The sequence below is a fragment of the Acromyrmex echinatior genome, chromosome 8 (genome assembly GCF_024713525.1).
Source record: "Acromyrmex echinatior isolate Ae372 chromosome 8, ASM2471352v2, whole genome shotgun sequence".
NCBI classification, from domain to species: Eukaryota; Metazoa; Arthropoda; class Insecta; order Hymenoptera; family Formicidae; genus Acromyrmex; species Acromyrmex echinatior.
Window position 1 is genome coordinate 2,028,844 of NC_141859.1, and position 26,929 is coordinate 2,055,772.

Here is a 26,929-nt window from a genome sequence, read left to right on the forward strand (position 1 = left end):
TTATATATCCCACCCACGAAAGAGCGTCATGAATGGATCAAGAGGAACTGAAATAAGGGAACATGTATATTAATGATCACGACAATGACAAAGATAACGTATTTTAAACTGGGTTACTTCTCGTCTTACAACGTATTTTCCCTACTTATCTAATTCCCTTCCGCGACTAACCGCGATTACTTACGTTCACGTAGAATTAAGGAGATGTAACGTAAGAGAGAAGTATTACAAAGAAACGCAGTACCCTTTCATTTTTACGTCTGAAGTTTCATAGTCATCCTCACGATTAATGATATCGGATGCTTCTTGTAAATTTAAAATATGTAAGCAGAAAAGTAAAAGAAATTAACAGTATGTTGTCATAAAATGTGTAGTACAATCACTAAAGTGGAGATTTACATAACTAATCTAAAGGTCGTAATGATAAGAAATTTTTAGAACATATTAATTTAATTTTTGAACTCAAATTATAAAAATTGTTAAAATCACTTACGTTTTTTGTATTATAAGGATATACAGAGTAGTTGCGGAAATAATGTTTGTCTAAAAAATTATAAGAAAATATACTGCAAACTTCCTGGTTTTTATCGTATCCTGACTAATGTCAAATTAATTGTTATAACTTGAAAAACTATGCACAAAAAAATTATAGATATATCATTTATATATTTGCACAAATTTACATAATTAAAAATAATTAAAAACAAGAAAGGTTACATTTTATATTCAGTATCTTTTCTTGAAAGGTCATCAATTGAGAAAAACTTATTTTACAACTTTTATTTATTTTCTTGTTAAAGAAATCGTTTTTTCATCACGTTATTATTCACCAAAAATTTTAAATACATCATGATAAACATCCTTTGTCGCTATGATAAATAGTCGTCGACATTGACGCAACGAGTGACGTATTAAGACGTCCAAATAATTGAGAATGCTTTGAACGAGCGACCAGTTAAATGAGCGCATATCTACATCTTCGTAGCCTTTAGAGTCGACAAAATGAAATAGTGGAGAAGTGTGTATGTCGCTCATTAAGAACGTAAATGTAGTTCATGGTCTAGAAACAATGTGACGAATTGGTTCAAGAGTATTAAAAAATACGGGAATAAATTAATTAGGAACATGCAGAAGTAGAAACAAAAAATGTTGAAAAAATAAAAGCGAATTTCAGTAACAAATTTATTTACTTACATTCATATATAATATTTAATAAAATATATGTACATATTTAATAAAATATATACATTTTGCAACAGGAAATGCTCGACATTCACAGGTGCGAGTCCATCCTTTTTTATAAAAATTTAAAAACGACTAGTCAAAATCCACTGGTTATATTTAGAAAACATTTTTACAAATACATAAATTGTACAATTCACGTTTATACAGAAAATATTTAAATTAAGAAAACAAGTACAAACATATCCACATAAACTTAAACCCACAAATTTAAATCTATTTCCTCAGTAATATAATATAAAGAATTGTTATTCCGACGACTTATGTAATATGTATTAGACGAGTTTTTTATATTTTGGTGACAAAAAGCCTATTCGTTTCAGCTAAACTTCTTGCGTGCAATTTTTCTGCTTTTTTCTTTATAGAAAAAAAATAAATGGTACATAAAAAGTTCAGCTAAAAAAAAAGAACAGACATAAGATGTATACATGTATACAAATTAATCCATCAACAAAATTATATTTTGGTGATCTTGCATTTTAGTTAAGGCATGTAGATTATCCCACCAATGCAGTAGTTTAAAATTGTAAATCATACGGAACCACGGTGTCATCAGCGGTATGGTTTTCATAAAATTCTCGATCTCCGATCGCGACACCCATTGAATCTCGCTCACTTCATCGGGATTGGGATTTATGGTGAGATCGTCCCGTTGCAGAAATAATATGTAATCGATCTCGTGTTCACCCCAACGATTGTTACTGGATGCTTGATAGTGAATTCTTGTCAAGTAAAATAAGTCAGAAGGTTTGATCTCATCGCTAGGTATACCCAGCTCATAACTAAGTCTTCTTATCGCGGCTCGGCGTATACCTATAGCATCTTCTTCTTCTATTTCATTAGGAATCTCCGCTAAGGGATGACTACAGCACGTATTTGTATAGCAATTTGGAAATGTTATCTGTAATATAAATTATATAAATTAGAGATGTATGAAAAATATTATAGAAAAATGAACATAATTATTTTGCACGAAAAATTTAGTTTGTTATAATTTTAATTAGTTGATAATTAAAATTGTCACAATTTTACTATGGATTTCTTGGGATTTTTATTTTTAATTTTAGCCTTCAAGACATTTAATCTTATGGATTAAGTCGTGCTCAGATTATACATTAGAATTGATATTAGATTAAAATTTGATAAAAAAGCAAAACTTCATTAAACTTTATATTTTTTTTCTTCCAATTGATTAAATTCCAATCTAATCTCTGTAGATTATTCCAATCTAATCTCTGTAGATTATTAGAAAATTACAATAAGATAAATAAAACTGAATGTGATTTAAGTATAGAATATCAGTTTCTGAATTTAGATATCCTTCCTTCAGTTTAAAACTGATATGAATGAAAAAATTAAATTTTTCAGAAAAAGGAAAAATCATTTTTTAGTTGTGATGATTTCGATTTCCTAGAAAATTATAATATAAATCAAGAATGAAACTCTCAAAAGTGACATGGCTCAAAATATCAACTGTATACATATTTTACCAGAAAATCTGATTATTAAATTTTTACTTATGTGGTTAAAATATTCAAGATCATATTTTTAAATAATATTAAAGGAGATTCTCACCTTGGAGTTCGATCGCTTCTGGAGTAACAATTCCTTTTTACTATTAAACAGAAAGACGCTGAATGCCCTATGTAGCGGTACACAACCCTCCGTATTAATCTCGTGACAGGCTTGCTTGGTAGCTTCACCAACAGGCTTATCCAGTTTATCAACGAGTATGCAGCGTTCCTGTAAAGCAGCTTCCTGCAACTGTGTTACTTGCACTATTCCATAATCTTTCTCCGCAAATGTCGTCATTTTGTGCATAATATTATTAAAATTCCTGTATATTCCTCTGATCATCACTAACCAGTCACCAGCCGAATAATGACTGAAAAGAAATAAATGGGAACGTAATATATATCTTATCTTATATAACAAAAATAGATAAATATTTCATAAGAATACAAAAACAAAACGAGTAACATCAAAATAACATTAAAGTGAATTGGAAATGATTTGATTGAATTGAAAAATAACCAATGATCATCTTGGAATTATTTCGACATTATTTTATCATAATGACTTATTGTTCTGCTTAGGATATGACTTCAAGAAGCAGAATTTTATTGATTTAATTGATGACTAGTAGAATTTATAATTACTTAGAGAAGAATTAATTAACTCGAGGAGCACACACAAGGACATACCACGTAGCAAAACACGTCGATAAGACTGGACCAACGGAATGCCAAGAGCGTTTCCATTCAATTGCGTCACGAGCATCATCCGATTTTTCAAGAATGTCCAATCACAGACGATTCTAGTTGAGTTAATAAAATCAAGAATAGTATTTAATGACGAACGGGAATTCTTCGTGAGCTGGAATGTGACTGAAACCTCTCCTTCGCTTTTATGGAAGAGATCCCATTATCACTCCTCAATTCATTATTTTTCAACTAAGGTCAAACAATGCACGACTCACTCGTAATAATTGATTTAGGTAAATCACTTAAACGTGACTCGCATCCGAAATTATCAGAGCCCAATCTGGAGCACTGATCATGTAATTTGGAACATGATAATTTCTCGCATTTTGCATGAACTTCTTCACATTACTTAGCTAGCGAAAAGTGAAAGTACTTAAACGAGGTAGAGAATAGAGGTTAAATAAATTCGCAAATACTTGTAAATATTCAATTCACAAGTTATAACATATTATAATGCTAAGTGGAGCACAGCTGATTGCTGAGTCTACTGACACTAGCGCTCTTTTTTCATTTTCTTCCGTGCAAATTTGTAGTATAATTATCTATTGCAAGAATGCTAAAGGCTTAAATACAATAGACACAGGCAATAAGCACTGGGAACAGAGAATAACAAGCTGTCCAATCAGAACTCTGGGATATAATATTGAACTTACATATCAGAGCTCTGATTGGACGTTATTCACTATTGCCTGTGCCTATTGTGTTTAAGCCTTAGAATGTTTTCCCAAGTTGCGCTAATTCCCGCGAGGAGGCATTAATCTTCAAATATCTTATTCATCAAGTGATTCGAGTCAGATAATAATTAGGTTATGTTGAAATAGTACACGTTTATGAAACAAACTTATATCTGCAATAATTTAAAAATAAATATATGTACATGTTTCTTGAAAAAACCTGATTATACAATGATTGAATAATAATTAACAAACGATTCTTGTCAATGATGAATTAACGTTATTCTCAACTAATTGATCTGTTTTATTGACAATTAGATAGTTATTAAGGAGAGCTCTTTGAGAGAAGGAAGTGAAGATAAATGATAAATATGCTCAAATTTCCGAGATTATTAGTAAATCATGTGAAAGCGTTGGCGATACCCACGTCGTCTAATAATACGGATTATTTGTCACAGCAAACGCGAGTAATTGCTTTTATTATTACATATATAGCCATTAATATATTGTTCTTTCCAGCAAGAAACATAATGTAATGATCTTTTCATTTTTGTTTAATATTTGCAAACATAAATATAATAACTCACTGTGTTACATTGTCATCTGTTGGTGCTTTCCATTTGTTAACACAAATTGACACAAGTTTCAATTTATCTTTGTTACTGAATGTTTCGAATAGAAAAATAAAATGACGCTTGTGTCAATAAATGGAAAACATCTTTATTTTTTGTTGGAAAACATTTTAAAGCCTATTCTACAATGTGCTTTTTGTTTCCTGTTTCTTGCTTTTTACTATTTTTTACATCTTGTTTTCTTATCCGGTTTTATGTTTTATGTCGCCTGAGATAAAAATTAACTTTGAAAGAAACAAGAAATAGTAGCAAGAAATATAAAACAGTTGTAAAGGAGAAAAAAGCAAGAAACAGAAAACAAAGAGTGCATTGTAGAATAGGCTTAAATGAAAACACCTTGTATTTTTTGCTGGAAAGCATCCTTGAATTTGTACCACTGAATTAGTATATAATAAAAAGGCTGCTTTATATAAAGTATCTAAATGTAGTGGCATAATATAATTAACTTTGGTAATGAAATAATATATTAAAATGTATATATTAGTTGATTTATTCATATAGTGATCTTGTTCTAATTAATTTCATATATATTCTATTAAATAATGTCACATATCAATTAGTATATTTTTTTTATCTCAGTATATTTCATTTGATAATAAATTAAATTAAATTAAATTAAAATTAAATTATTGAGTATTTATTTTTATAAATATTTATATGCTTTTATATTTTACTTTGGTAATTTCATGTTTTGAATATGCATAAATCTAATGTAATACAAGTGGCCAAATTTTCTAATTGTGTATTTTGTAATTCTTGAGATAGCTTGATAGATTCCTACACATATAGATTATTAAACTGTTCTCGTATTTATTCTTTTTTAATTTTTTGCAGAACACTTTTATTCTCAAAAGAAGGCATCCAGTATCTCTTTACAAAAAGAATTGCAAGCCCCATCGCCTGAAAACAAGGCATTTCATTTATGATCTTGTTGAGGATACTAATGTAAGGAAAAAAGAACTACTCGATTTGATTCTGACACAATACGTGGCAGGACTCGGCAATATGGGTACTCGAGTGTCGCTACACCCAGCAATAGCGTATCCAAAACTTTTACTGCCGAAATTGGCAGACTATGCTACTCCCGAGAACATTAAAAAGTATACGAAATTGATGACAGACCAGAATGATGATAAGTTCAGTTCTTCCTTGGTAGAGAAAACAATGAAGTATCTATCGCGGAAGCGGATATCCATAGTGATGTCAAAGGACGTGCCATGGACGTTGGAAAAGTGGCATATCAAAGCAAATTTCCGCAAGGCTGGTATTTACCTATCTGAAGACACTATAACGATGCCCGAGAAACCAATATCTGGACCGAACCTGGATTTACAAGGAAAGGAATTTTACGTGACTATCACGATTAATAATCGCGAACAGGTGAAGGTAAGGTGTTGTCTGCATCATTGGACGCCGGAGAGTTCTTCGCAACTTTATGTCAGTGAGTTCTGGAAACTGCCAACCGATCCGATATTTCCCGAGGACAAGCCGATTTTAGATTCTCTTCCTCTGTTCTGGGTGGAAAGGAAGAAAAAAACACATTTCTAATATGTTGTATTATAATATAAATAAATAACGCTTAATAAAAGTGAATAAGTTTTCCTAGAAACTCCTAACTTGGATATATATATTTTAAACCTATTCTTTTTATCTGCATGATTTATTGGTCCTCTTTTTTTTTACATTGGAAAAAAGAAAAGATGAACTATACAAAAAATTCAGTTAAAAATAATAAACCTCTAGAATTCTTTGCATAACTATGATCGTATTGTTATAATATTGTTTCAACGCGATAATTATATTCTTTCATACAATTTAATCAGAAACCTCCAATAATACCTCCAATTATTATATTCTAAAGAGATTTGGGAATCTAGTAAGCACTTCAAGTATATATACTTGCATGGGGAACTATATTTTCCTAGATCAATAATTTGACTCTGTTATACCTTCATTGTGATTAGGAGAGCATGTCTATTTCTAGAAATGCTAGTCTAATGATAACCTGAAAATTTGTTATGAATAAAATCGTGAAAATTATATGATATAATAACTCAATATGGGTGAAAGATACTTTGCATGGGATGAAATTATGGAAGAATTAATTCTACTTAGGTAAATAATTTTAGTAACTTCAAATTTTTCGTCCCATATATTTATAATTAACTATTTTCTGTAGTTTTTTTGCTTGTTTTTTAATCTAGCTTCATTTAAAATGAGTGCACGATATAATTTAATATTCTATGATAGAACTTTTAGATAGAGAAAGACATAAATTATTTTTATCTGCGAATAATTGTTCTAAATGTTAATGCATTTTTTTTATACCATCTTGAAAGACTTTCTAAGATTTTTCATTTTATAATTCCTGAGAAAGAAATAAAGGCATTTTATAAAATCTTTCAGATCTTATATTTCATTAGAATTATTACAGAATGAGAAATTAAAAAATCTTAGAATATTTCAGAATTCATGTATATGAAAATTTTTAGTAAAGATATAGATTGTCTTGGCACTTCTGAAGAATACAATTTGTATAAAAAATGCAATTGTTTCAATTTGTATGAAAAATAAGAAATTTTCTAAAAAGTTAAAAATTATTCAGAAATTTTTAAATTTATATAAATATTCTAAAAAATTCTCTCTGAGAAAAATTTTCACGGGAAAGAATGATTTCGTGAATCCTTTTATCAACGTAAATCCCTATTTCATTGATTAGCGTGACAAAGGCAGAAGAAGATCAAGCTAAGCGACGAAGAAAGAAAATTGTTGCTGTCCCTACATCGGAAATTTATGCTCCACACGCGTATTTGATTTTGTATTATCGGGAAATATTGAATGATAGCGAAAAGGTGAAGATCGGATCACAATTATATAAATTTTTTAACAACTCGATATCAAGAGGAATGTCTCATATTTATTCCAATTGTAGATCAGATTTCGGAAGAATTATCTAAGAAAAGTCACACCGGATGAGCCAGACATCATTATCCTGCAAGACATCAAGGACCTCGTGCTCTTCCTCCTCGTGACGTCCGTCAGCCCGCAGTTCATAAATTTCTTTCACTTGCCGATCGTAGACCGATTTTTGAGAGCACTTATCATCTACTTCCAACGTTTCGTACAGATATGGGAGGACTTGGTACATGGACGAGCGGCCACCATGAAGAAGGCGCCTAATCCACTGGCACGTGGACATAGATCTCGATATGCCAATGATTTGCATACTCTACGTTGTGTCCTGGGCAGGGAGTACGCGGACTTGCTGCTGGGCTGCCGGTATGGGCCTCGCTATCACCACATGATAACCGACTCGAAACGCACGGCCACGCAATCTCAGGGCGAGAAAGATCTGCGAATCTTTGAGGCATTGATAAGTGTGGCTCATAGGGTCATATGGATAGCATTACAGCGGAAACATTTCACTCTGATCGGTACGACAAAGAGCATATAATGTTCTAAAATATATCATTTTACGATGATTATACAAAGAAAATACCATATATATTGTATATCACTGTATAATGCATGATGATTTTGCTATAAATATTGTATATCATCGTAAAATAATACATAATGTTTATAAGAACGTTATACGCTGAATGTATATTATATATATATGATTTACGATATTCCTATGGTATTTGAGAATTGATTACCGAATAACTGATCATCGTCTCGCAGAGCTAGAACTGCACAGGTTGCTCCGGACCGAGACGTACAATACCGCGCAAAGACAAAGCGGCAGTCAGCTTATTCAGGATATGCTGGAGGATGACATTCGTATACTATATGGTTCCGAAACAACAATGAAAACTCGAAAATTGCTCAGAAATTCCCCCTTACCTCATGAACTGATATACGGAGATTGCGACTATCGTCTTCTATCGTTAGGTGACATATATTTTTTATGAAAATAGTATATTTGTATTCAGAATAATTTATAGAAATAGTATATCTAAGGATATTTAAAATATCAAGATCTGTAGAAATAATATATTTATACCCATGAATTGTGACTTCGACAAAATTCCGATTAACTAATCGGCAACTAATTCAACTGGCACAGTTACAAATTAATACATGGCGAAAATTTTTTCACAAGGAATTAAATATTTATATATATTAATATTAATAGATAATTCTTTAAATTCAATAAATATAATTCTAATTCAAGAAACTAAAACAATATTTATTATATACATTATTATAGATAATTCTAGAAAATTCTAGAAATATGATTATTAATGAATATAATATTCTTGGTTTTTATTTATATAATTCATTATTTCTAATTTAATTTTTTCATGTAAATAACAGAATATTAATAATTCTATTCACATCAACAAGATAGTACAAATAATAAGTCAGTCAGTAATAAGTCATCGATCAAGTTAATCAAAATTCAGTCGTAGTCATCCTTAATATATTTCTAAACTACAATATTTGCGCAAAGGATAGCTGTGCATTCGTACTTCCATTTAAAGGCGTAGCAGATATCGACATACACCATCCAAAAATCGTTTATCTAAGAAATGCTCTTCTTGTCGATGAGGAAAAGCTATCTCAATTAGGGATCAAAGTGGGCATATTGGGTCACAATCGTTCGGATTATGATATAATGTTAATGCCGCACAAACCAGAGGAGCCAATAGAAATTGCTTTGCTCGACAAAAAATTGTTGGAGATGCGAAAGAGTATCTTTGTAAGAATATCTTTGTGTCCGGTCGCTTTTTTTTTTTACAGAAATACAAATCCTAACTGAATACACGGAGAAATTGAATATCTGAAATATTTCTATTTCATGATACAAAGGAAAAAGAGGAGGTCGAAAGACTGCCCGAAAGACTGCCTGAAATAATGGAGGTGTTCCCAGTGAAAGAAATTCAGGAGGTAAGCAAGAAATATAAAAAGATTCTCGAAAAAGCCCGGATAAAATGGATCCTTCGAGAGATAAAACGACGTGAACGCAAAACAGTTGTCTCTGTAATGGCAACTTTAGACTGAATGTTCAGAATAGAATAAAATTCTTACATCTATACGACGAGAATTTCACAAGAAATTAAACTAGTATTTATATATATTAATACGGATATAAATTCTAGAATATCGATAATTTAAGAATATATTATTCTTGAGTCTTATTTATCAATATAAAAATAAAATACACAAGTCCAGTTGTTTTGTCAAACCGATATTATCGTTAGGATATGAATGACAAGGATGGATATAAACTGAACGCTATAACGCAATGTAAAAAATATGCTTATTATAATTGGTGATGCCTAATCAAGAGTAATAATGCTGATATTTTACAAGAAGATACACATATAGATACATTTTCAAGCAATGCGTTACGATTAAATTCGGCATTGTCCTGTCCATAAATAATTATTGTATACCTAATCGCTAACGCTATATACGTAATAACAATACATACGATCCCATTAATTTAATCCCCAATGTCGATTTGCAAATTATTCCGTTTCTGTTTGCATCTACTTGCGATCAACTCGCTATTTGCGTTTTTTATAATCGCTCACATTCAGCTAAACGTTCATTACTTAGTAGTGCGCTTTGCACCAGTGCGACCCGTTTTTCTTGAACAAATGACACGCATTATGTAGCAACATAAAAAAAAGAAAAAAAAAAGAAATTTCTCAATATTTGGCACAGCGATTTTGATAATAAAAACTAGATTATATTTTATATCTGCCCGTCTTGCACACACGTATAATGAATAACATTTTAAATGTTTTCTTTATCGGTAGTTAATTACGTGATGTGTTACATTTTCCCGTTTCATCAAGTTATTACGATATGTATCGAGATTACGATAATCCACAATATATCAGCGTATATCGCGTTTTATACTACTATTATTATTACAATGGAATCGTAACAATGTTTTGTCGTGCACGTACTTTAGGAATTAAATGGCAGTAAGCAACTCAACCATTCACACACTATTATATCACGATCTAGTTTTACTTTCAGAATCCGTGCCTTTATACTTTTCATAAAAAAAAAAAAGAAAAAATTCTCTTCTCAAATGAACATCGAAATATTCTCTTGAAAAAATATACATGATAATAAAAAGTTTCCTTTACTTAGTTGATACACAGCGTGTCATCTTCTCATTTGTAAGGCTGCAAAGCGTGTTGCACATTCGGTAACAATATTAAAAAATGAAATTTTTCGGCACTTTTCGCTAATGTTTACTTCACTTAGATATTACAGCTACTCTATCGCTGAACATTTGTCTACATGAATATAATACAGAATGGACAAAGTGACAATATTGATTATCCACATATATTAATAATATAACGATAATAAATGTAATTATTTAAAAGTTATTGCAGTAATCAGATTATGGAAAAAAACGTGATTATATACATTACGTATTACATATATTTATGTAGACATATGCATACTTCTTTTTCTTTATAAATTCAGTCGTGTGTTTGTATAAACATATATTCTATGCACAAGGTTTTATAATGAAAATTAAATTATGGAAAAATGTACTTTATTTAAATAAAATTTAGGTAATATATTTTCAAAGGATGATACTGCATAAGATGTATATCATATTCGTAATTTCTTTTTTATATTGCCGCCGTTGAAAAAATAATGCAAATACCATTTTTCACATTCTGCAAATTAATGAATAATTTTATTACCACAATTTGTTCTAATATAATGATATATATATGTATGTGTGTGTATACTTTATACACATATATATATACATATATATATATATATATATATATATATAAAATATATACACAGTTACGTACGAACACCAAATATTTCTTTCAAATATTATATCGTTTGACTCCAATTATTCTGTACTTTAATTTGTAGAGCTAAACTCCAGTTTGCAAATCAGAATACGTTACTCACAGTTGCTACAGTATAATCAATAACAGATAAAATCATTACAAATCAGTCATAAAAAATACCTTTGTACCTATTATTTGAGTAGTCAGTAATTAGCTAGACATTACGTGTAGTTCAATAAATATAGGATCTATTAGTAAACATAATTTAGATAATTCCTGCCGTTTATTTCAATAAAAACAAGCCGTATATAAAAATGAAAACTATTTCGTTTAGCTCGCGTGTATTGGAATCTAATTTGAACCATTAATGTGAACTCTGAGCTCACTCTCGTCCCTTCTACTTATACATTTCATTATTCTTCAAAATGATTGTATGTATTAATTGCAGCTATAACAATTTTTCTAAGCAAATTTATCAAGTGCAAGTCAAAGTATCTGCAAATAAGCTACAAATATAATTGCAAATATAATAATAACGCAGAATGTCCGTGATTATTTGTCAAAAAGGATGGAATTCTCGGTTTTTACACTGCTACTTGTTTAACATAAACCTACCTGTGTTGTACCCGATGCTGTTTATACTAAATTCATAAATTTGCTATTGTTTTTTTTTTTTCATTTTTTTACTTTCTGTATGTCAATCCCTGCCATTATCTCGGACTTGCGTGGCTATGTGATAAACAGTCTATAACGCAATCTTACGTTTAGCAGCACAGACACAAACAGTATTTCTTTCTACATTACAAGGAACACGCACGAATTCCTTTCCAAAAAATTATTACATTAGGATTGGTGGGGCTACGAGGCAATGTCTGACATAAGCTGGGCAAGCAAGGCCGGCTCTAAAAGTCCATGCGTCTGCCCCATCCTCTCCAAGTTTCGTACATCTTTATCAACTTCTTCCAAAGCCCGTTGCAATTCCTCCTCTTCTTCTCTCGACGGCTCATAATCTCCGTTTCTACCCTCTATAAATGAAAATATAAAACACATCTTACATTATCTTATGAATTAAATATAACAATGAGTTCTACACAATCTCGAGATTTACAAAATGCACCAAAAATATGAATGTTGCAATTACCGATAAATAAGTCATTAAAAGCATCCGGGGGCAAGTTATTGAGCACATTGCCAAAGTCATGCTCAGCAGAATCCAAAGAAGCGAATACTTCATTATCCCCAAGCTCGACTTTGAGTCCTCCACTCAAGCCAAGAGAGCCTAATCCCAATCCTAGATTTAAGTTAGACGTATTTGAACACGTTCCTTGTGGAGCATTTAAATTGTTCAACATCTTGGTATGGTTTTCACTACAGTTTATTTGGCTCATGAAATGACTCTCCTCGGGCATCAATGCCACACTCTTGGTAGTCTCTATTTTATTAGATGGTGGTCGTTTACGTTTCTTCGGCTTGGATTTGGGTTTAGGCTTCGCCGGGATAGGAGGGGAGACTGGAGGCTTTTTACGAGCTTTCTTTGGTTTAGATTCTTGGATTTTACGATGATAATTGTCTCTCTTCCTCGCGTGTTCTGGGCAAAGAGGTAATTCGTGCGCGACATCAAACACAGGAACACAACACTGTGTGTTGTCACTAAACTTGGCAGTGCAATGCTCAAATAAAAGCTGATCTGCGTTCAACATGATGTGGCGGGAACAATGCCGGGTACAAGGCAAAGACGTTTGTTGGCATCCCTCCGCCCCACATGGCCCACCAACTAATAGCGGTCCGTCGAGTACCTTACTGGTACTTGGAGAGTCACACAAAGCTCGCGCGGTAGAAGTAGGATCTTTGGAAGCGGCATCCAGCAAACATCTGACCCTGTGCCGCAAAACAGCTTCAGCGTCAGCACCATCGATACGCAACTGAAGCAATTGTCGTTGTAACTGTGAACGCAGTTGGGACAGCCGAGCCGCTCGATTTGGTGATGCAGTAGATTCGCCGAAAACCCAATGACGCTGATGTATCATCAACTCGTCTCCGCTTGAATCGCTGTCAGATATCTCGTCTCCGGCCCTCGGATAATACAACAGCGTGTGATCCCGACTTGGCCTCCTAGGTCGCAATCTCTGCAAATTTTCAATGTGTCGTTGCTTACACTGAACTAAATTAGAAAATTTGTGATCCAAGTTCACCCCAATGCCGTTGTCGATGTTTGTCTCTGCTGTGGCATTGACTCCGACAATTTTGTAGCCTGCAACTGGAACAGGCGCTACTCTTATCCTCTGCTTCATGCATTTCCCCTTTGACTTGTTGTTCTTGCAACTTTGCATCACTTCGGAATTTGTCGGTGGAACCACCGTGGCATGTCTTCCCCCTGCTGTAGCAAATGGTTCTGGTTCACTGAAAATGTATGGATCAACATCTTGATGTGCCTCGGTTTTCAGCAAAGCCTTCAAGCGATCCGAAAACTTCAATTTATTGTCCATGTTTGAGTTTTCGGAAATTGGGACCTTCATTGATTGCTGCTTCTATCCAGATCTGTTCCACCTGCATTCTCAAATCCTCCAAGTCAACTTTCTTCCTATCTAGATCAAACTTAGTTCACGCTATGTGCCAAGATCCAAGATACAAACTATACATTTGATTAGAAAAATGTAATACTGAGACTGTATGTAAGAAAATTAAAAAAATATGTTTCATGTCATATCACAGATATTTTCTATTGCAAAGTTAAAAAAAGAAGATCCAAGCGTATTCGCATAAACAGTACTATTCTATACTGTACACAGCTCAATATAAGCTAAATTATATGATATACCAGTCATGTTTAAATATATCGATATGTTATACACGTAATATATCCTTCTCTAAATATACACAGTCATGGAATTTGCATTAATTAAACTTACAAAAGACTTAAAAAACAATCATGCCTATTCAACTTTGTTTGCCTACACAGTACAAAATTAATATTCAATCTATCGCATTGTCAACACCGCTCAATGCTACTTTTGAATGCGGTTTATGAATGTCGAGTTCCCTGGTTCAAGCAATAAGCGTAAACTTAATCCATTGCTAGATGAGGACAAAAACGATCCTTGCCTCGCATAGTAGTCTACACCAAGCATGCCCTACACAACATGTCTGAGCAACTGCGTTGTCGTCGTCGTCGTCGTCGTCGTCGTCGTCGTCGCGCATCGAGCGGACGTTGAGTCGGTATGCAGCACTGTTGGAATGACGCGCCTCGAGGATATCGCGGCTAGGAGCGTGGCCATATCACCAGAGGGTGATCTCCCCGCCGTTAGCATAGACACGCGCGTTCGACGATCAGGATCTTTTTTCCTGTGCTTTCTTTTTCCTTCTTTTTAGGTTAGGTTCGTTCACGTCACGTCACGTCGAGACGGCGGGACACGGCGTATTCCCGATCCTCAGCGAGGCAACCGGAAGTACTCCCGGGACAGATCTCGCGGCATACTCGATTCCAAGATTGCTCACGAACGCAGGGCTCTACCTGCTCACCAGCTCTCGTTCACGACGATCACAGGCACGACTTCGAGGGGAAGGGGAGGAGGGTTGAGGTTGGGATGACACTGGCTAGCGATCGCTCTTGACAAAGGCGACAACGGCAAGAGCGGATGTTCCGTCGAAACGTGCCACGGCACCGAGCTTCCCTGCCCCTCGTGCACGGACTCGCTCACCAAGGGTGGCACACACAATGCGGTTTCACGCGCAAAATTTCGACGTCTGTCGATAATAACATTAGAAAGACATGTCAGGCGTGCGGGGGCAGCAAAATGGCGGCCGCGGCGCGACACGGTACATCACGAGCCAGTCCTTGAGCCTCGGGCAAAAAATCCCTGAATTTTCAAGCGATAATTGTCATGGATTCAATGATTATCCACATTGAATTAATAATTGTAGATGACACCGCAGACGGGATGTACGACGAGCAAAAGTCCGCGCCACGTGGCCAATAGATCGTTCCGCGCTCTGTAGAACATAACCTGTACGCCGAGGTGTACAGCTTTGCGCGGGCGATAATTTTTCCTTTCCGAGACTTCTATGAACTATTATTTCAATGTAAATTGCACCTCGAACGTTCTAGAAAGAATACTGAAGAAACAGGTGCAAAGAAATCTGTACGAGCCGATGAATCGGCTATCTTCTTGTCCAATTTGCCAAAGCTAAGACCGCTCAAAGATTTTTCCCATTCGTTCGAATGATTCAAAATCTAACTGCGAAAATGATTCACCCAACTATGTCAATGTTGCTTCATGCCTGAAGGGGATCATGTGCGAATTTATATTTGCTTCGTAGCTGAACTTTTTGCACTTCTTTTCTTTTTTCTTTATCTCGCTAATGTTTGATTATGTATCTGTTATTTTTTTAAGTACAAAAAGCATGACGGTGCATCTTAATATTCTTTTATAATGGAATTTCTTTATCTCTCCTTTTTTTTCTCAAATCTCTTTATGCTTTCTATATCTCAAGTCTCTTTATGCACATACATACATACCTATCTTTTTACATACTAACACATACATATAATTAATTTTATCATACAATCTTAATTTTATCTTCTCTGAATTGATTATCAAAAAAAAATAGTGACTAAATAACGATTTAATATTTAAACATCAATCACATGATTCATGTTCAAATATGATAGTCATCATGCATAATTGTTGTATTTTTGATTTCTTTTCAAGTTATATGGTCTCCTTATCCGTGAAAATTTTTCTCAGTTTCATATAATTTTTCAAAACTTTTTAATAATTTTATAACTTTTTAGAAAATTTTTCAGATGTTTTATACAAATTCGAAGTGCCGAAAAAGTCTCTACACATTTATTCTAGAATTCTTCATGCATGTGAATTCTGAAATATTCTAAAATTTTTGATAAAATCTTATAAAATCTAAAAAAGTTTAATTTTTTTCGAAAATGAAAAATTTTAGAAACTTTAGAACATTTTAGAATTATATATATAAAAAATTCTAATATGTAGCTTTTCTCAGTATTTCTGGAAAATATTCTAATTTGTATAAAAATTCTTAAAAAAATTTGTTTACCTGCGAAGTTGTTCAGACAAAACAAAGTCTAAAATCAAAACACAAGCATTTTTGCAGGAGATATTTAAAAGACAATCTTATATCTCAATTTTATATTTCTGATCGACAATACAATGAAATCAATTAAAAAGATTTAAAAATTTTAAGTGGAAATATTTGTTAAAAGTGATTATATAAGGAGTGTTTAGTTTTTTCATCAGAAAAAAATTTGTACGGTTGATAAGATTGCCATTGAAGAAAAAAAATTATGTAATAGTCTCAAGACCTCTATCTATTTTTCTCTCATTTATCGGGTCTCTCGTGTTTGTATAAAATATACATGTGACTATTTTTTCGTACATTTGATTGCGGCAATTAATATAGAAAATTAATATAGAATACCTCTATCGATTTCAACAAGTAATTCATAGATTTATCGCGAAGATTAAATTATCTGGGATTCATAATTTATTAGTTGTTAAACGTAAAATGAATAAATTATTTCTCACTTACGAAATGGATGTAAGACGGTTCAGGAAAAAATTTGATAAACCATATAAAAAAGAACAGATTTAAATGTTATCCACCTGTTGATGCGTTAATATGTATAATATGTAGATCAATAATATTCGAGCTTTCGTATCGCCGAATTGAAAATTTTTTAATCCCAGAAACACAAGTGTTAATATATAAATATATAATATATAAATGATACTTTCATAAACAATGTTTGCAATTATATCTATATATTATGTAATTTATTATATCATTTATATATTATTTATTAAAATTTATAGAAGTTATAGAAAGAAAAAAAATGCTGAATCGCGTAATACTCCTTCGTAATATATTTAGAATTCCTTTATATTATAAAAAAAAAGCTGTGCGCGCAATTTTTATATTTAACTTATATTAGGTGTTGGAATTAATTCGTAGCGTTTTTTAATGAAAGAATGTTATTTATTTCACATGAGCATTAAAAAATACATTAATGAAAGTACTTCCCATCACTTGTAAAACGCTACGAATTAATTCCAACACCTAATATTATCGAAAAGATTTCTCTCATTAGATGAAACGAAAATTAAATTGGACTAGCATTTCAAATGCGTATTTCATAAATAACAACACTGTGTTATTACAAATGTTTATCTTTCAACAAGGTGCTATACAACAAACTGTGTACACATGACACACACTCGATCGTTCCGACGTTTCGGCTGAAAATCGGCGGAAGTTTGCTTATTTCGATAAACTTCACCCGATGCAATACCGTGTAATATATTAATAAACATATTATGTAACATAAACGTGTGTGTACACTAACTAGGATGTCTTACAAGTTTCAATTTACATGAGACCTTCATACAATTGCTGATTGATAACAAATAAGTCAGTTTCAAGTTATTTTCAAGTTATTTTACATCATTAGCTATTAAATGCACAATTGGCTCATAAAAAATGATTAAATGTGGAATTTAATTCTTTTAGAACGCAGAAAACAAACTGTACATTTGTGACTTTCTCTAATAAATATACTCATATAAATATATTGATCCAATTATATCGAAGATTACATATGATCTGGATAGTAACTCGAAAAAATATTACATTAATAAGTGTAATTATGTAATAAATGATCGAAGACTTTTTAATATAAAGAATAATAAATGAAGGACGAATAACAACATGCGTGTGAGCCAAATATTATGAGAAAAGATTTTTAAAAACAATATTTCATAAAACTACTAATTTGTCAACCTGGAGATGATGAAAACTATCATTTTTTGAAGATTCTACTCTTTAAGTCGGTTGAACTGTTCTGACATTAAATTCTTAGTTCGAGGTATAGTGGTAGACCCAAGGGACGGTAATTCTTTTATTACAAAAGTGTTGTATTTGCAAACTGTTTACGAAATAGTCAGCGAATCTTCGTTACGTCGTTCGTCGTTGAGGTCTCTGCCCTTTAATAACAACTGGCCGGCCTTTTATGACACCTCGTTTACGCCGTGAAGTCTGAAACATCAATGCCCGACGCCCCATAACTTCAACTACGTTTCCAGATCAATTAATGCATCATGATAAAAACGGCAAAACGATACGAGAAATTGCATGATTAAAAAAAAATATATCTATCATTCTGTATCGTAAGACCGTAAATATATATATGCATACCAACCTTTTTAGTAACATATGAATTCGCGCGACGAGTGATAACTCGTTCGGAAATCGGAATTATTGGTCTATTAAACTCCGCTGGTTTCTTCACCCTACAGACACATTTCAAAATTAATATTAATGTAATATTTTATAACAATAATGAAAGAATAATGATACATTAAATTTTAAGTAAAAGCTGAAACGTATCATTCACCTGTAAATCCTGACAAGCCAATGCTCAGTGGTGTAAGCTTCTTCCAGATATGTTAACTGGAAATTTTTATTACCTATTTCCGCATTACGAGTACGATCATATCCGTAAGGCGATCGATAGTCTATTTTAACGTCCCCGAACCGGTAATAACTCAGTTTATACATTAGCGAATTCAAAAGAGTTGGAGAGCCTTCAGAATCCACACGAAATTCCCCCCTTTCGGTGAAATAATCACTTTCACGAATATCCTGGGGATGTTCACCCTCGGCGATACGGACCATCCATAAGAATTTGTTGATATCGTCACCTGAATATCCAATCATCCCGCCAAAGATGATCAACACGTAGTCCACATCCAGGGATGTCATAATATCGTAAGCAGCACTTTCATTCGAGCTCATCGCTTTACCAACCAGAGCTATGTGCGAATTATTCCACGTATTATTGTCCACGAGGGTAGTTCTACAGATAGAAGAGAATTCACGCAGCAATGTTAAATTAATTTCATATATTAATTTATAAATTTTATATATTATTATAATATATGCAAGGGCACACAAAAAAGTTTCGGCCAGTTTTATGTGTTTATGAAATTATTATAACTAACGTTATTTGTCATAATTTTGACATCAAAATAACATTAAAGATATTTTAATATTACATTGACGATAAATAACGTCAACTAGTTCGGTAGCAATATATAAAAACAAATTCTCAAGTGTTAGTTACATATTCTTATTAATTATAAATATCAAAAAGACTGCATCAAAAAATTATTATTAATTAATGAATTGGAGACCGCTCTATTGGTTACTTGGGATAATTCATTCGTGGAAAGATTCATCGTTGATACATATCTTAAAGCTTATATTAAAGCTAAAGATAGGTATTTTGAATATTAATTATGTTTTTAGCATATAATTATTATTTTTAAATAACTAACATTCTAGAATTTATTTTTTTAAATATAAATTATTAATAATTTAATAAAAACTTTGTGGCTAATCTTTTCTATAGTCTTGCATTAAGTGACATTGCGTTGTACCTGTTAGCCATACCAGCAATCTGATAACCATAATCCCACCAGCTCATGACTCTAGCGTCATTGGCGGTGTTTTGTGCCAACCAATAATAAGCTTCTCGAAAATCATCCAATATGGCCCTGCCACCATCATTACTGTAGGACGCCAAAACAATGGATGGGCTAGAATAAGCATTACTAGTCACCCATGTACAGTGCACGGTAAACATCATCAACAGCATCAACATGCCGATAATAATGACGTTGCGAAGATTGGGACCTAATCCATCACCGTTGCCTTTTGACCTTTCATGTTTCATTCTGCGAAGTTTACCGGCCTTATCATACAACGCTCTACCGGGACTTCTCTCTCTTTCTTCCTCGCTCTCCTCGTTACTCTCATTACCGTTACCGTCTCTGTCTTCCTCTTTGAGGAACAATTCCACGAGTCTACTGACAGCGACTCCAGCCAATATACACACTACCGGAGTCAGAGTCAACATAAGCCTTACCATCACACCAGCGAAATAAACGGCACTTATGGCATATAGTACGACTGCAAGAAGATCGAATATTACAGTTTTTCTTATTGATATTTTATTCCAAAACACACTCTCATCATAGATTCTTACCAAAAACACGCTCGTCATTGACATGTGTGATGCAGTACCAAAGACCAACTGGAAACAATGCAACCAAAATATGTAAGTCAAAGAAAAAGCTGAACCAAGTTGTCGGCTGATGTTCCGATACAGATGCTATTATAGGGATATGTATCTTGGCATAACCAGTATCCCACAATGAATAAAATCTACCACTCCAAGGAGCGACAACGCCAGTGTATGTTAAGATGATCAAAATTAATAGCAGCATAGTAGTTGTTACAGCCACCACACCACCGAAATATTTCATTTCGGACTTGGTAAGTACAGTTCTTAAGTATCTGCAATTAAAAAGCTCAATGTAAGTAATGCACTGCAATATATATCAGAGTATGTCCAAAATGTAATGAAAAAAATTTTTTCTGCATTTATTTGAAAATAATACAATAATCATGATTTTCTGTATCAATTACAAACATCAATTTACAGAATAATAAATAAAATTTTTTAAATTTAAATAAATGCAAGTATTATTTGACATGGATGTAATAATAAAATGTAAATATTTCTAATTAAAATATAACAATTGTAACGCTTAAGTTTTTCAATTTATACTATTTTTATAATTTGTTAGGAATGAATTTTGTGATCAAGTCTAATTTTGTTTTAATTTTTATTTCTATATCTTGTAAATTTGGACAGAAAAATTTTCATTAGCTAAATATTTTAGGAATATGATTGTATTACTATGAATAAGTACTGCAAATTAAAATATTGGGTCATCTAAAAACCGCGGATACTTTTTAGATGACCCAATAATACAATAATGAACAAATTAACGTTCTAAAAACGGTACATACCTAAAAGCTGCTACAAAGATTGTCAGGCCAAATACACCACTAGCTGCCATATGTTCAGAAGTTCTAATCGGTTGAAAACCGACAAATGGTATCTGCATACTTAGTAAAAGTCCAAGAACGTAAAACGTAGTGTAACTCGTGAACAATCGATTGCTAAAGCGATTCATGATCAGTAAAGCAAACACATGAAGTGGAATCAGATTAATAATGAACACATAGCCTCCCCATGCTGATACCATATAGAAGTAAGATAGGGCAGTTATGCTCGCCCAAAAGATTGAGCCAGTTTTAACTGATTTAACCCAAAGATAATAGGTAATTTGCAATGCAAAGATCGCGATTCCCTCATTGTCGTAACTCCCGGCTACAGATCTTGAGATGTAGCCAGGTACAATGGCGATGAAACAAGCGGCGAACAAGCCAGCCCCAGCACTCCATATTTCTTTCGTTAATAAATACGTAGATATGGCAGTAAGGCCACTAAAAATTGGAGCTAGAAATACACATATGTCTCTTATATGCACTGGTATGTTCAGAGAGTGCAGTATGTAGTGTATCGATCCAGATGTTATCATGAGTCCAGGATAAACGGTTCCACCAACAATCCGGCCTAATGGATACCAGGCCCGTTCGTCGAACCAATTTAGAAAATTGTAGAATCCATGTTGAACCATGTACGCTGTCGCTCTATAGTTGAACCTGAATTTAAAACATATTTATTACATCCTATCGCTAACTAGTAAAAAAATTCGTACTGCTATTTACTTATTAAAAATGAATCAATATACAGACAGAATAAACAAAATAGAACTACAAATCTTTTAACCTAAATTTAAGCTATTTAAATTATTTAACTTATCAATATCCAGATAGCCAAAAGCTAAGAACAGGTACTATGTAACATTAACATATTATGTTGATAAACAATAACAGTACAATCTACTGTTTTCCTGATATTTGCAAAAATATATCAGAAAAAAAGCAAACCGTACATTATAAAATCATAGGTTTTCTATAGCTAAATTAATGTATATTTTGGAACTTCACAGATTCATTTTTTATTTCTACATTAGAACTTTTTTTCTCATTTCAGCCAAATATCAAATATATACTTTCATTCTAAACTAATTTAGCTATAAAAAAAGATTTAAAGTGAAATAGATATATTTGATATTTGGCTAAGGACCCTATTCTTAACTTTTATGTGTCAATGTCATTATATTGTCAGTTTTATACATAAAAAAAGCTAAGCAATCAAACAAAGTTGAAACAAGTGTTGTTCTATGTTTGTTATTCATTGAATGTCAAAGATAAAACGACATTTGTGTCAACTATTTATGTTAGAATAGAAGCCCTAGGCCAATATTGCATTTGTCAAATGTTGATTGGCTATAGGATAAAGAAATTCAAGATTTCTGTCTTACAGCCAATTTACATTAACATGTTTGAAAAATTTATCATATGTAATATTAGCCTAAAGCAAGAAGAAAAGTTTTAGTACAGGAATAAAAAACAGACATGACAATATGCTCCATTTCTGTTGCATTTTTGTTAAATTATGGCTGACAAAAAGTCAAGTATAAAGAAGACACAGTGGATAGAAATCTATTCTAAAATTGACTATCTGAATACTCGTTCTCTTATATTTTCCAGATAAACTCGAAGCATTGGCTACTAACTCACGCTTCCGTTATGTAACGGAAAAATAATAAAACGATAGTTTATCAAAAATATGATAGTGTACATCACATAGCCATGTTGAATGATCCCACACCAGGTTACGTACCAGGGATCAAACTCATGTATGATGCTTTCGAAACGTATGACCGCAAAAAGCCTCGAGGCGAAACCAGAGATCCAAGCAAGTAAGAGAACGGTGAAGGTGATGAGGGAACTCAAGCCAGCGGCGTTTGTCAACGTGGAGGACTTCATCTGTTTGGTCGTCGATCTCTTATCAGGGAACATGACCTTTGCGTTGGCTGACGACGTAGAGGACGACGATGAAGAGGACGACGAGGGTAATTGCTGCTGCTGTGACGACGACGATGACGACTTGTTCGGCAACATATTCTCTCGTTGGCTCGCGTCCGCCACGAGCGCGTTAAAATGTGCGACACACCGTATATATATCCGCGTATTATCGATACTCAGAACGTGGCGCGTTCGCCATATGTGCCTCCAGAATACCCGCGGTCTCGTGCGCGAGTCGAGATTGTCGAGAGCGGGACGCAACGAATTATCAAATGTCTCGCTGCACACCTGAACTTTAGGAGGCTAGGACACGTCGAACGCCGGCTACGTGTTAATCATGACTTCCACCGCAGCACCCGCGAAATCCGCACCAGGGTGCAGCAGTAGACAGGAAGTCGATAACTTTCGAACATGCGATACCGACATATCGCTCATTCAGCCTCAAGGTGCAATTTTATGCAATTCCATACTGACATTCGACGTTCATTTTTAGCGTCAAAATAGATCACATTGTCAAAACTGACGAGAAATCAAGCGTCATTGGCTGCGTTCAGCAGAAAAAGCAGCTTTGCAACTGTTGAAAATTCTCAGATATGATTGGTTTATACATTTAGACTTAGGAGGAACTAAGGGCAAGACCAATCATATTAAAGAATTTTACAACAGTTACAAAGCTGCTTTTTCTGCTGAACGTAGCCATTGGCTATGTTCAGCGGTTTATTTTGCAACTGTTGGAAGTTTTCTTCGCGCTGATTATGCTTATAGATCAAGAGAAATGGTCCTATCAGCAGATAATCGGTTACAAAACCATAAAACGGTTGCAAACTGTTGTGTTCTGCTACCCTTGTCGCCTGTTTTGATGTTAAAAAATGAGTGTAGAGTCAGCATGAAAAGGTACCTATAGGTGTTTTTTGTGATCTTTTTGGACAAACCAATCAGAAGATCCTATATAGAATTAATCAATAATTGGCAATGGAGAATTGAATATCAATTAGGTACTTCTTGTTATTTTTAAAAAATTATGTTATTTTTATTTATCAATTAAATGTTATTTTATTTTCAAGTTGTCGATATTGTGTTCAATCTGCTTTATGATTCAGTAATTATGATAACTAAAATATATCTTAATTAATAATTCTTCTGATGATGTTGAGATTTAATTCAATCAATAGTATTGTGTCAACAATTCGTGGTAAACAATTTGTTTTTCTTGGTAAAAGGAGTCCCGCGTGTTTTAAAGGCAACGGAAGTTCAAGATTAGTTCACAATTTCCAGATTTTTAGGTAGAGTGCAATATCATCATCCTTCGACTTTTAATTTTTTTCTTGTGATGTCAACACAACACTGAACAGGCGTTTCAAATCGTAAGGTTCAAAAAAACGAAAAATCTGTTGTGTAATAACAACATAATAGTAGAACAAAGTTAACATTCAATTTATTAAGAGAATAAACAGAATTATGTAAGTAAACACGCAAAATAAAAAGTATAAAGACAAGCATTATTATTCAAGGAAAGATTGAAAGAAATTCCTCAAGTAATGCTAGAAAAACCTTTATTTTAATAGTTTAAATGTAAAAAAAATGTTTATCAATAAAACGAATAGAGTGCTGAAAATTTATATAAGTATTATACATGTTTCATAATTTGCAAACGTTGCAGACTTGAAACAACAGATAAATAGTTTAATTTTTAGTTATAATTTGTGTAATTATAATATATTCTTATCTATACATAAGTTCATATAATTCCATCTTAAAATCAACTTTGTTTTTGCAGAATGTAATCGTAACAGAGGAATGTCACTATAATATAAATAATATAAATAAAATACATTGAGACTCCAATGTTCTCCAGTAGGGCAAGATTAACAAAACGCACAGGGAAAAATACTACTGGACGTTATGATTTTTTAAAGCTTTTAGTCACCGAATATACAACAACATCATCTAAAGGTAAAAGATTAACCTATAACAGAAACATATTTTTTAACTTTAAAGAAATGTAGGTATTCTTGAGACTTAGCAAAGTTTTTGTTATTAGTTTTATTTTTTAATTTTTCAAGTTTAAAACTGAAAAGTAAAATTATAAAACAAAATTATTTCAAATCATTTATATTTAAAAATCAAGAAAAGTCTTAAGATCATCAAGACGCATATGTTCTAATTATATTTAACTATAATATCACTTACAAAAGAATATGAATAAAAATTTATCAATAAAATTATTGCCTTTTTTGATAGATGTATATAATCTGTATAACAATAATTAATCAATTTCTTTCAAATTATTAGATGCACAGGAGCAAGTACTAGCAAATTTAGCAAATTTTGCATATGATCCTGTAAACTATGGATATATGAGACAACTAAAAGTAATTGATATATTTCTCAATGCTTTATCTCAAAGCAATCCAAAGTTAATACGTTTTGGTATTAGTGGTCTCTGCAATTTATGTTTAGGTAAGCATATTTTTGTTACGTGTGAAGAGTCATCTAATATTTGTTTTATTATATGTAATATTCTTTTCAGATGGAATAAATAAGTTATATATTCTGCGCAATCAAGGTGTCGAGTCAATATCGTCGTTACTTTCTTCCGAAGACGAAGATGTTTTGCTTGGAGTAATTACTACCTTGATGTTTTTGATAACACCTGAATCAGTAGACGAGATAACATCACCTACAATAATTAAACGTATGCTGGAACTTTCGGATCCATCATATGAACATAGGCGTGTTAAAAACGTAGCAACGTTATTTCTAAATGACTGTTGTGAAACGAGTGTTATAGAAAAAGTGAAGACAGAGAATCAATCTGTTTGTAAAAAATAAATCTAATTATTTATTGAATCTAATACTCTTTATTGATTTAAATTGATATTTTTTAGTAATTTGTAAATATAAAAAGTAATATCATGAAACTAATTCAATTCTTTGCTGGGTTTCTCAAAAATCATTCTGTAAGAATCACCAAAACACGATCATTCGCTGATGCAACAATGAACAATTTGAGAGAAGGAGATCAAGTGTCGGTTCTGAAAGTAATAACAAATGACGATATACTCAAGTTTGCTGAATTAACAGGCGATCATAATCCAATACATACTGAATCAGCAAAAAATATTGTGCACGGTGCTTTGCTCAATGGCCTAGTGTCGGGTTTAATTGGTACAAAATTACCTGGTGCAGGTACTGTAGTTATCGAGCAAAATATTACTTTTCCTAAACCGTGTTATGCTGGCGATACTATAGAAGTTATAGTTAAAATTACATCAGTAAGAAAAATCATTAAATGCGTGTATATGTGTATTGTTAATAAAGATAGAATCGTATTAGAAGGAGAAGCTAAACTTATGAGAAAGATATTGTAATATTTTATCATTTTACACTGAAAATATTTATAACATACAAAATTATAGAAATATTAATAAAAAATTTAGTAAAACTTG

General features: G+C 32.6%; 6 protein-coding genes and 1 long non-coding RNA gene across 13 annotated transcripts; 4 read left to right on the forward strand and 3 right to left on the reverse strand.

The window, feature by feature from the left end:
• Positions 1-1,321: 1,321 nt before the first annotated feature.
• Idi (Isopentenyl-diphosphate delta isomerase) lies at positions 1,322-4,074 on the reverse strand. 3 transcript variants are annotated; one of them, XM_011069000.2, is made up of 4 exons: positions 3,722-4,073; positions 3,447-3,559; positions 2,818-3,127; positions 1,322-2,143 (listed from the first exon to the last, which is right to left on the reverse strand). In XM_011069000.2, the coding sequence occupies exons 3-4, from the start codon at positions 3,097-3,099 to the stop codon at positions 1,682-1,684; spliced, it is 744 nt and encodes a 247-aa protein (XP_011067302.1). In that variant the 5' UTR covers positions 3,100-3,127; positions 3,447-3,559; positions 3,722-4,073; the 3' UTR covers positions 1,322-1,681. The 3 variants fall into 3 exon arrangements, with proteins under 3 accessions (XP_011067302.1, XP_011067303.1, XP_011067304.1); XM_011069001.2 differs by having other exon boundaries at positions 3,402-4,074; XM_011069002.2 differs by having other exon boundaries at positions 3,447-4,073.
• Positions 4,075-4,243: 169 nt separating this feature from the next.
• mRpL9 (mitochondrial ribosomal protein L9) lies at positions 4,244-6,421 on the forward strand. The gene is made up of 2 exons (XM_011069003.2): positions 4,244-4,647; positions 5,647-6,421. The coding sequence occupies exons 1-2, from the start codon at positions 4,543-4,545 to the stop codon at positions 6,358-6,360; spliced, it is 819 nt and encodes a 272-aa protein (XP_011067305.1). The 5' UTR covers positions 4,244-4,542; the 3' UTR covers positions 6,361-6,421.
• A 69-nt stretch (positions 6,422-6,490) lies between these two features.
• Positions 6,491-9,915, forward strand: LOC105153884 (Uncharacterized protein C14orf50). The gene is made up of 6 exons (XM_011069004.2): positions 6,491-6,927; positions 7,532-7,664; positions 7,745-8,246; positions 8,497-8,706; positions 9,300-9,517; positions 9,628-9,915. Exons 1-6 carry the CDS (start codon positions 6,872-6,874, stop codon positions 9,817-9,819), a joined length of 1,311 nt encoding a protein of 436 aa, XP_011067306.1. The 5' UTR covers positions 6,491-6,871; the 3' UTR covers positions 9,820-9,915.
• A 151-nt stretch (positions 9,916-10,066) lies between these two features.
• Positions 10,067-15,804, reverse strand: l(3)L1231 (zf-C3Hc3H domain-containing lethal (3) L1231). 3 transcript variants are annotated; one of them, XR_015545826.1, is made up of 3 exons: positions 12,745-15,804; positions 11,619-12,628; positions 10,067-11,471 (listed from the first exon to the last, which is right to left on the reverse strand). XR_015545826.1 is itself a non-coding variant. In XM_011069006.2 (3 exons), the coding sequence occupies exons 2-3, from the start codon at positions 14,117-14,119 to the stop codon at positions 12,462-12,464; spliced, it is 1,542 nt and encodes a 513-aa protein (XP_011067308.1). In that variant the 5' UTR covers positions 14,120-14,150; positions 14,706-15,804; the 3' UTR covers positions 10,067-12,461. The 3 variants fall into 3 exon arrangements, 2 of the variants coding, with proteins under 2 accessions (XP_011067308.1, XP_087264523.1); XM_011069006.2 differs by having other exon boundaries at positions 10,067-12,628; positions 12,745-14,150; positions 14,706-15,804; XM_087408397.1 differs by having other exon boundaries at positions 10,067-12,628.
• Positions 15,805-15,965: 161 nt separating this feature from the next.
• LOC147908672 (uncharacterized) lies at positions 15,966-18,691 on the forward strand. The gene is made up of 2 exons (XR_015545831.1): positions 15,966-17,568; positions 17,725-18,691. It is a non-coding gene; the product is annotated as an uncharacterized LOC147908672 (long non-coding RNA).
• On the reverse strand, positions 17,786-23,867 carry Stt3B (catalytic subunit 3B of the oligosaccharyltransferase complex). Of its 3 annotated transcripts, none has more exons than XM_011069010.2 (7): positions 23,296-23,867; positions 21,510-22,208; positions 20,680-20,990; positions 20,072-20,603; positions 19,027-19,488; positions 18,832-18,922; positions 17,786-18,697 (listed from the first exon to the last, which is right to left on the reverse strand). In XM_011069010.2, exons 1-7 carry the CDS (start codon positions 23,574-23,576, stop codon positions 18,677-18,679), a joined length of 2,397 nt encoding a protein of 798 aa, XP_011067312.1. In that variant the 5' UTR covers positions 23,577-23,867; the 3' UTR covers positions 17,786-18,676. The 3 variants fall into 3 exon arrangements, with proteins under 3 accessions (XP_011067312.1, XP_011067311.1, XP_011067310.1); XM_011069009.2 differs by having other exon boundaries at positions 17,786-18,703; XM_011069008.2 differs by having other exon boundaries at positions 17,786-18,668; positions 23,296-23,860.
• Positions 23,868-24,407: 540 nt separating this feature from the next.
• On the forward strand, positions 24,408-26,925 carry LOC105153900 (uncharacterized). Its single transcript, XM_087408727.1, has 5 exons — positions 24,408-24,940; positions 25,258-25,433; positions 25,773-25,940; positions 26,011-26,309; positions 26,375-26,925. The coding sequence occupies exons 2-5, from the start codon at positions 25,325-25,327 to the stop codon at positions 26,849-26,851; spliced, it is 1,053 nt and encodes a 350-aa protein (XP_087264853.1). The 5' UTR covers positions 24,408-24,940; positions 25,258-25,324; the 3' UTR covers positions 26,852-26,925.
• The last annotated feature ends 4 nt before the right edge of the window (positions 26,926-26,929 follow it).

Excerpts from the sequence above, each read along its gene's own strand:
- LOC105153900 (XM_087408727.1), top strand. The coding sequence starts at position 25,325 with ATGTTCTCCAGTAGGGCAAGATTAACAAAACGCACAGGGAAAAATACT. Across the intron at positions 25,434-25,772 it reads TACAACAACATCATCTAAAG|ATGCACAGGAGCAAGTACTA; the intron begins GTAAAAGATTAA and ends TCAAATTATTAG. Across the intron at positions 25,941-26,010 it reads TCTCTGCAATTTATGTTTAG|ATGGAATAAATAAGTTATAT; the intron begins GTAAGCATATTT and ends TATTCTTTTCAG.
- Stt3B (XM_011069008.2), bottom strand. The coding sequence starts at position 23,576 with ATGTTGCCGAACAAGTCGTCATCGTCGTCGTCACAGCAGCAGCAATTA. Across the intron at positions 20,991-21,509 it reads ATCTTTGTAGCAGCTTTTAG|ATACTTAAGAACTGTACTTA; the intron begins GTATGTACCGTT and ends TTTTAATTGCAG. Across the intron at positions 18,669-18,831 it reads ATTCATATGTTACTAAAAAG|ACTTCACGGCGTAAACGAGG; the intron begins GTTGGTATGCAT and ends TTGATGTTTCAG.
- Idi (XM_011069001.2), bottom strand. The coding sequence starts at position 3,099 with ATGATCAGAGGAATATACAGGAATTTTAATAATATTATGCACAAAATG. Across the intron at positions 2,144-2,817 it reads AGAAGCGATCGAACTCCAAG|ATAACATTTCCAAATTGCTA; the intron begins GTGAGAATCTCC and ends TTTATATTACAG.
- LOC105153884 (XM_011069004.2), top strand. The coding sequence starts at position 6,872 with ATGGGTGAAAGATACTTTGCATGGGATGAAATTATGGAAGAATTAATT. Across the intron at positions 6,928-7,531 it reads GAAGAATTAATTCTACTTAG|CGTGACAAAGGCAGAAGAAG; the intron begins GTAAATAATTTT and ends TTCATTGATTAG. Across the intron at positions 8,247-8,496 it reads GAAACATTTCACTCTGATCG|AGCTAGAACTGCACAGGTTG; the intron begins GTACGACAAAGA and ends ATCGTCTCGCAG.
- mRpL9 (XM_011069003.2), top strand. The coding sequence starts at position 4,543 with ATGATAAATATGCTCAAATTTCCGAGATTATTAGTAAATCATGTGAAA. Across the intron at positions 4,648-5,646 it reads ATTTGTCACAGCAAACGCGA|AACACTTTTATTCTCAAAAG; the intron begins GTAATTGCTTTT and ends AATTTTTTGCAG.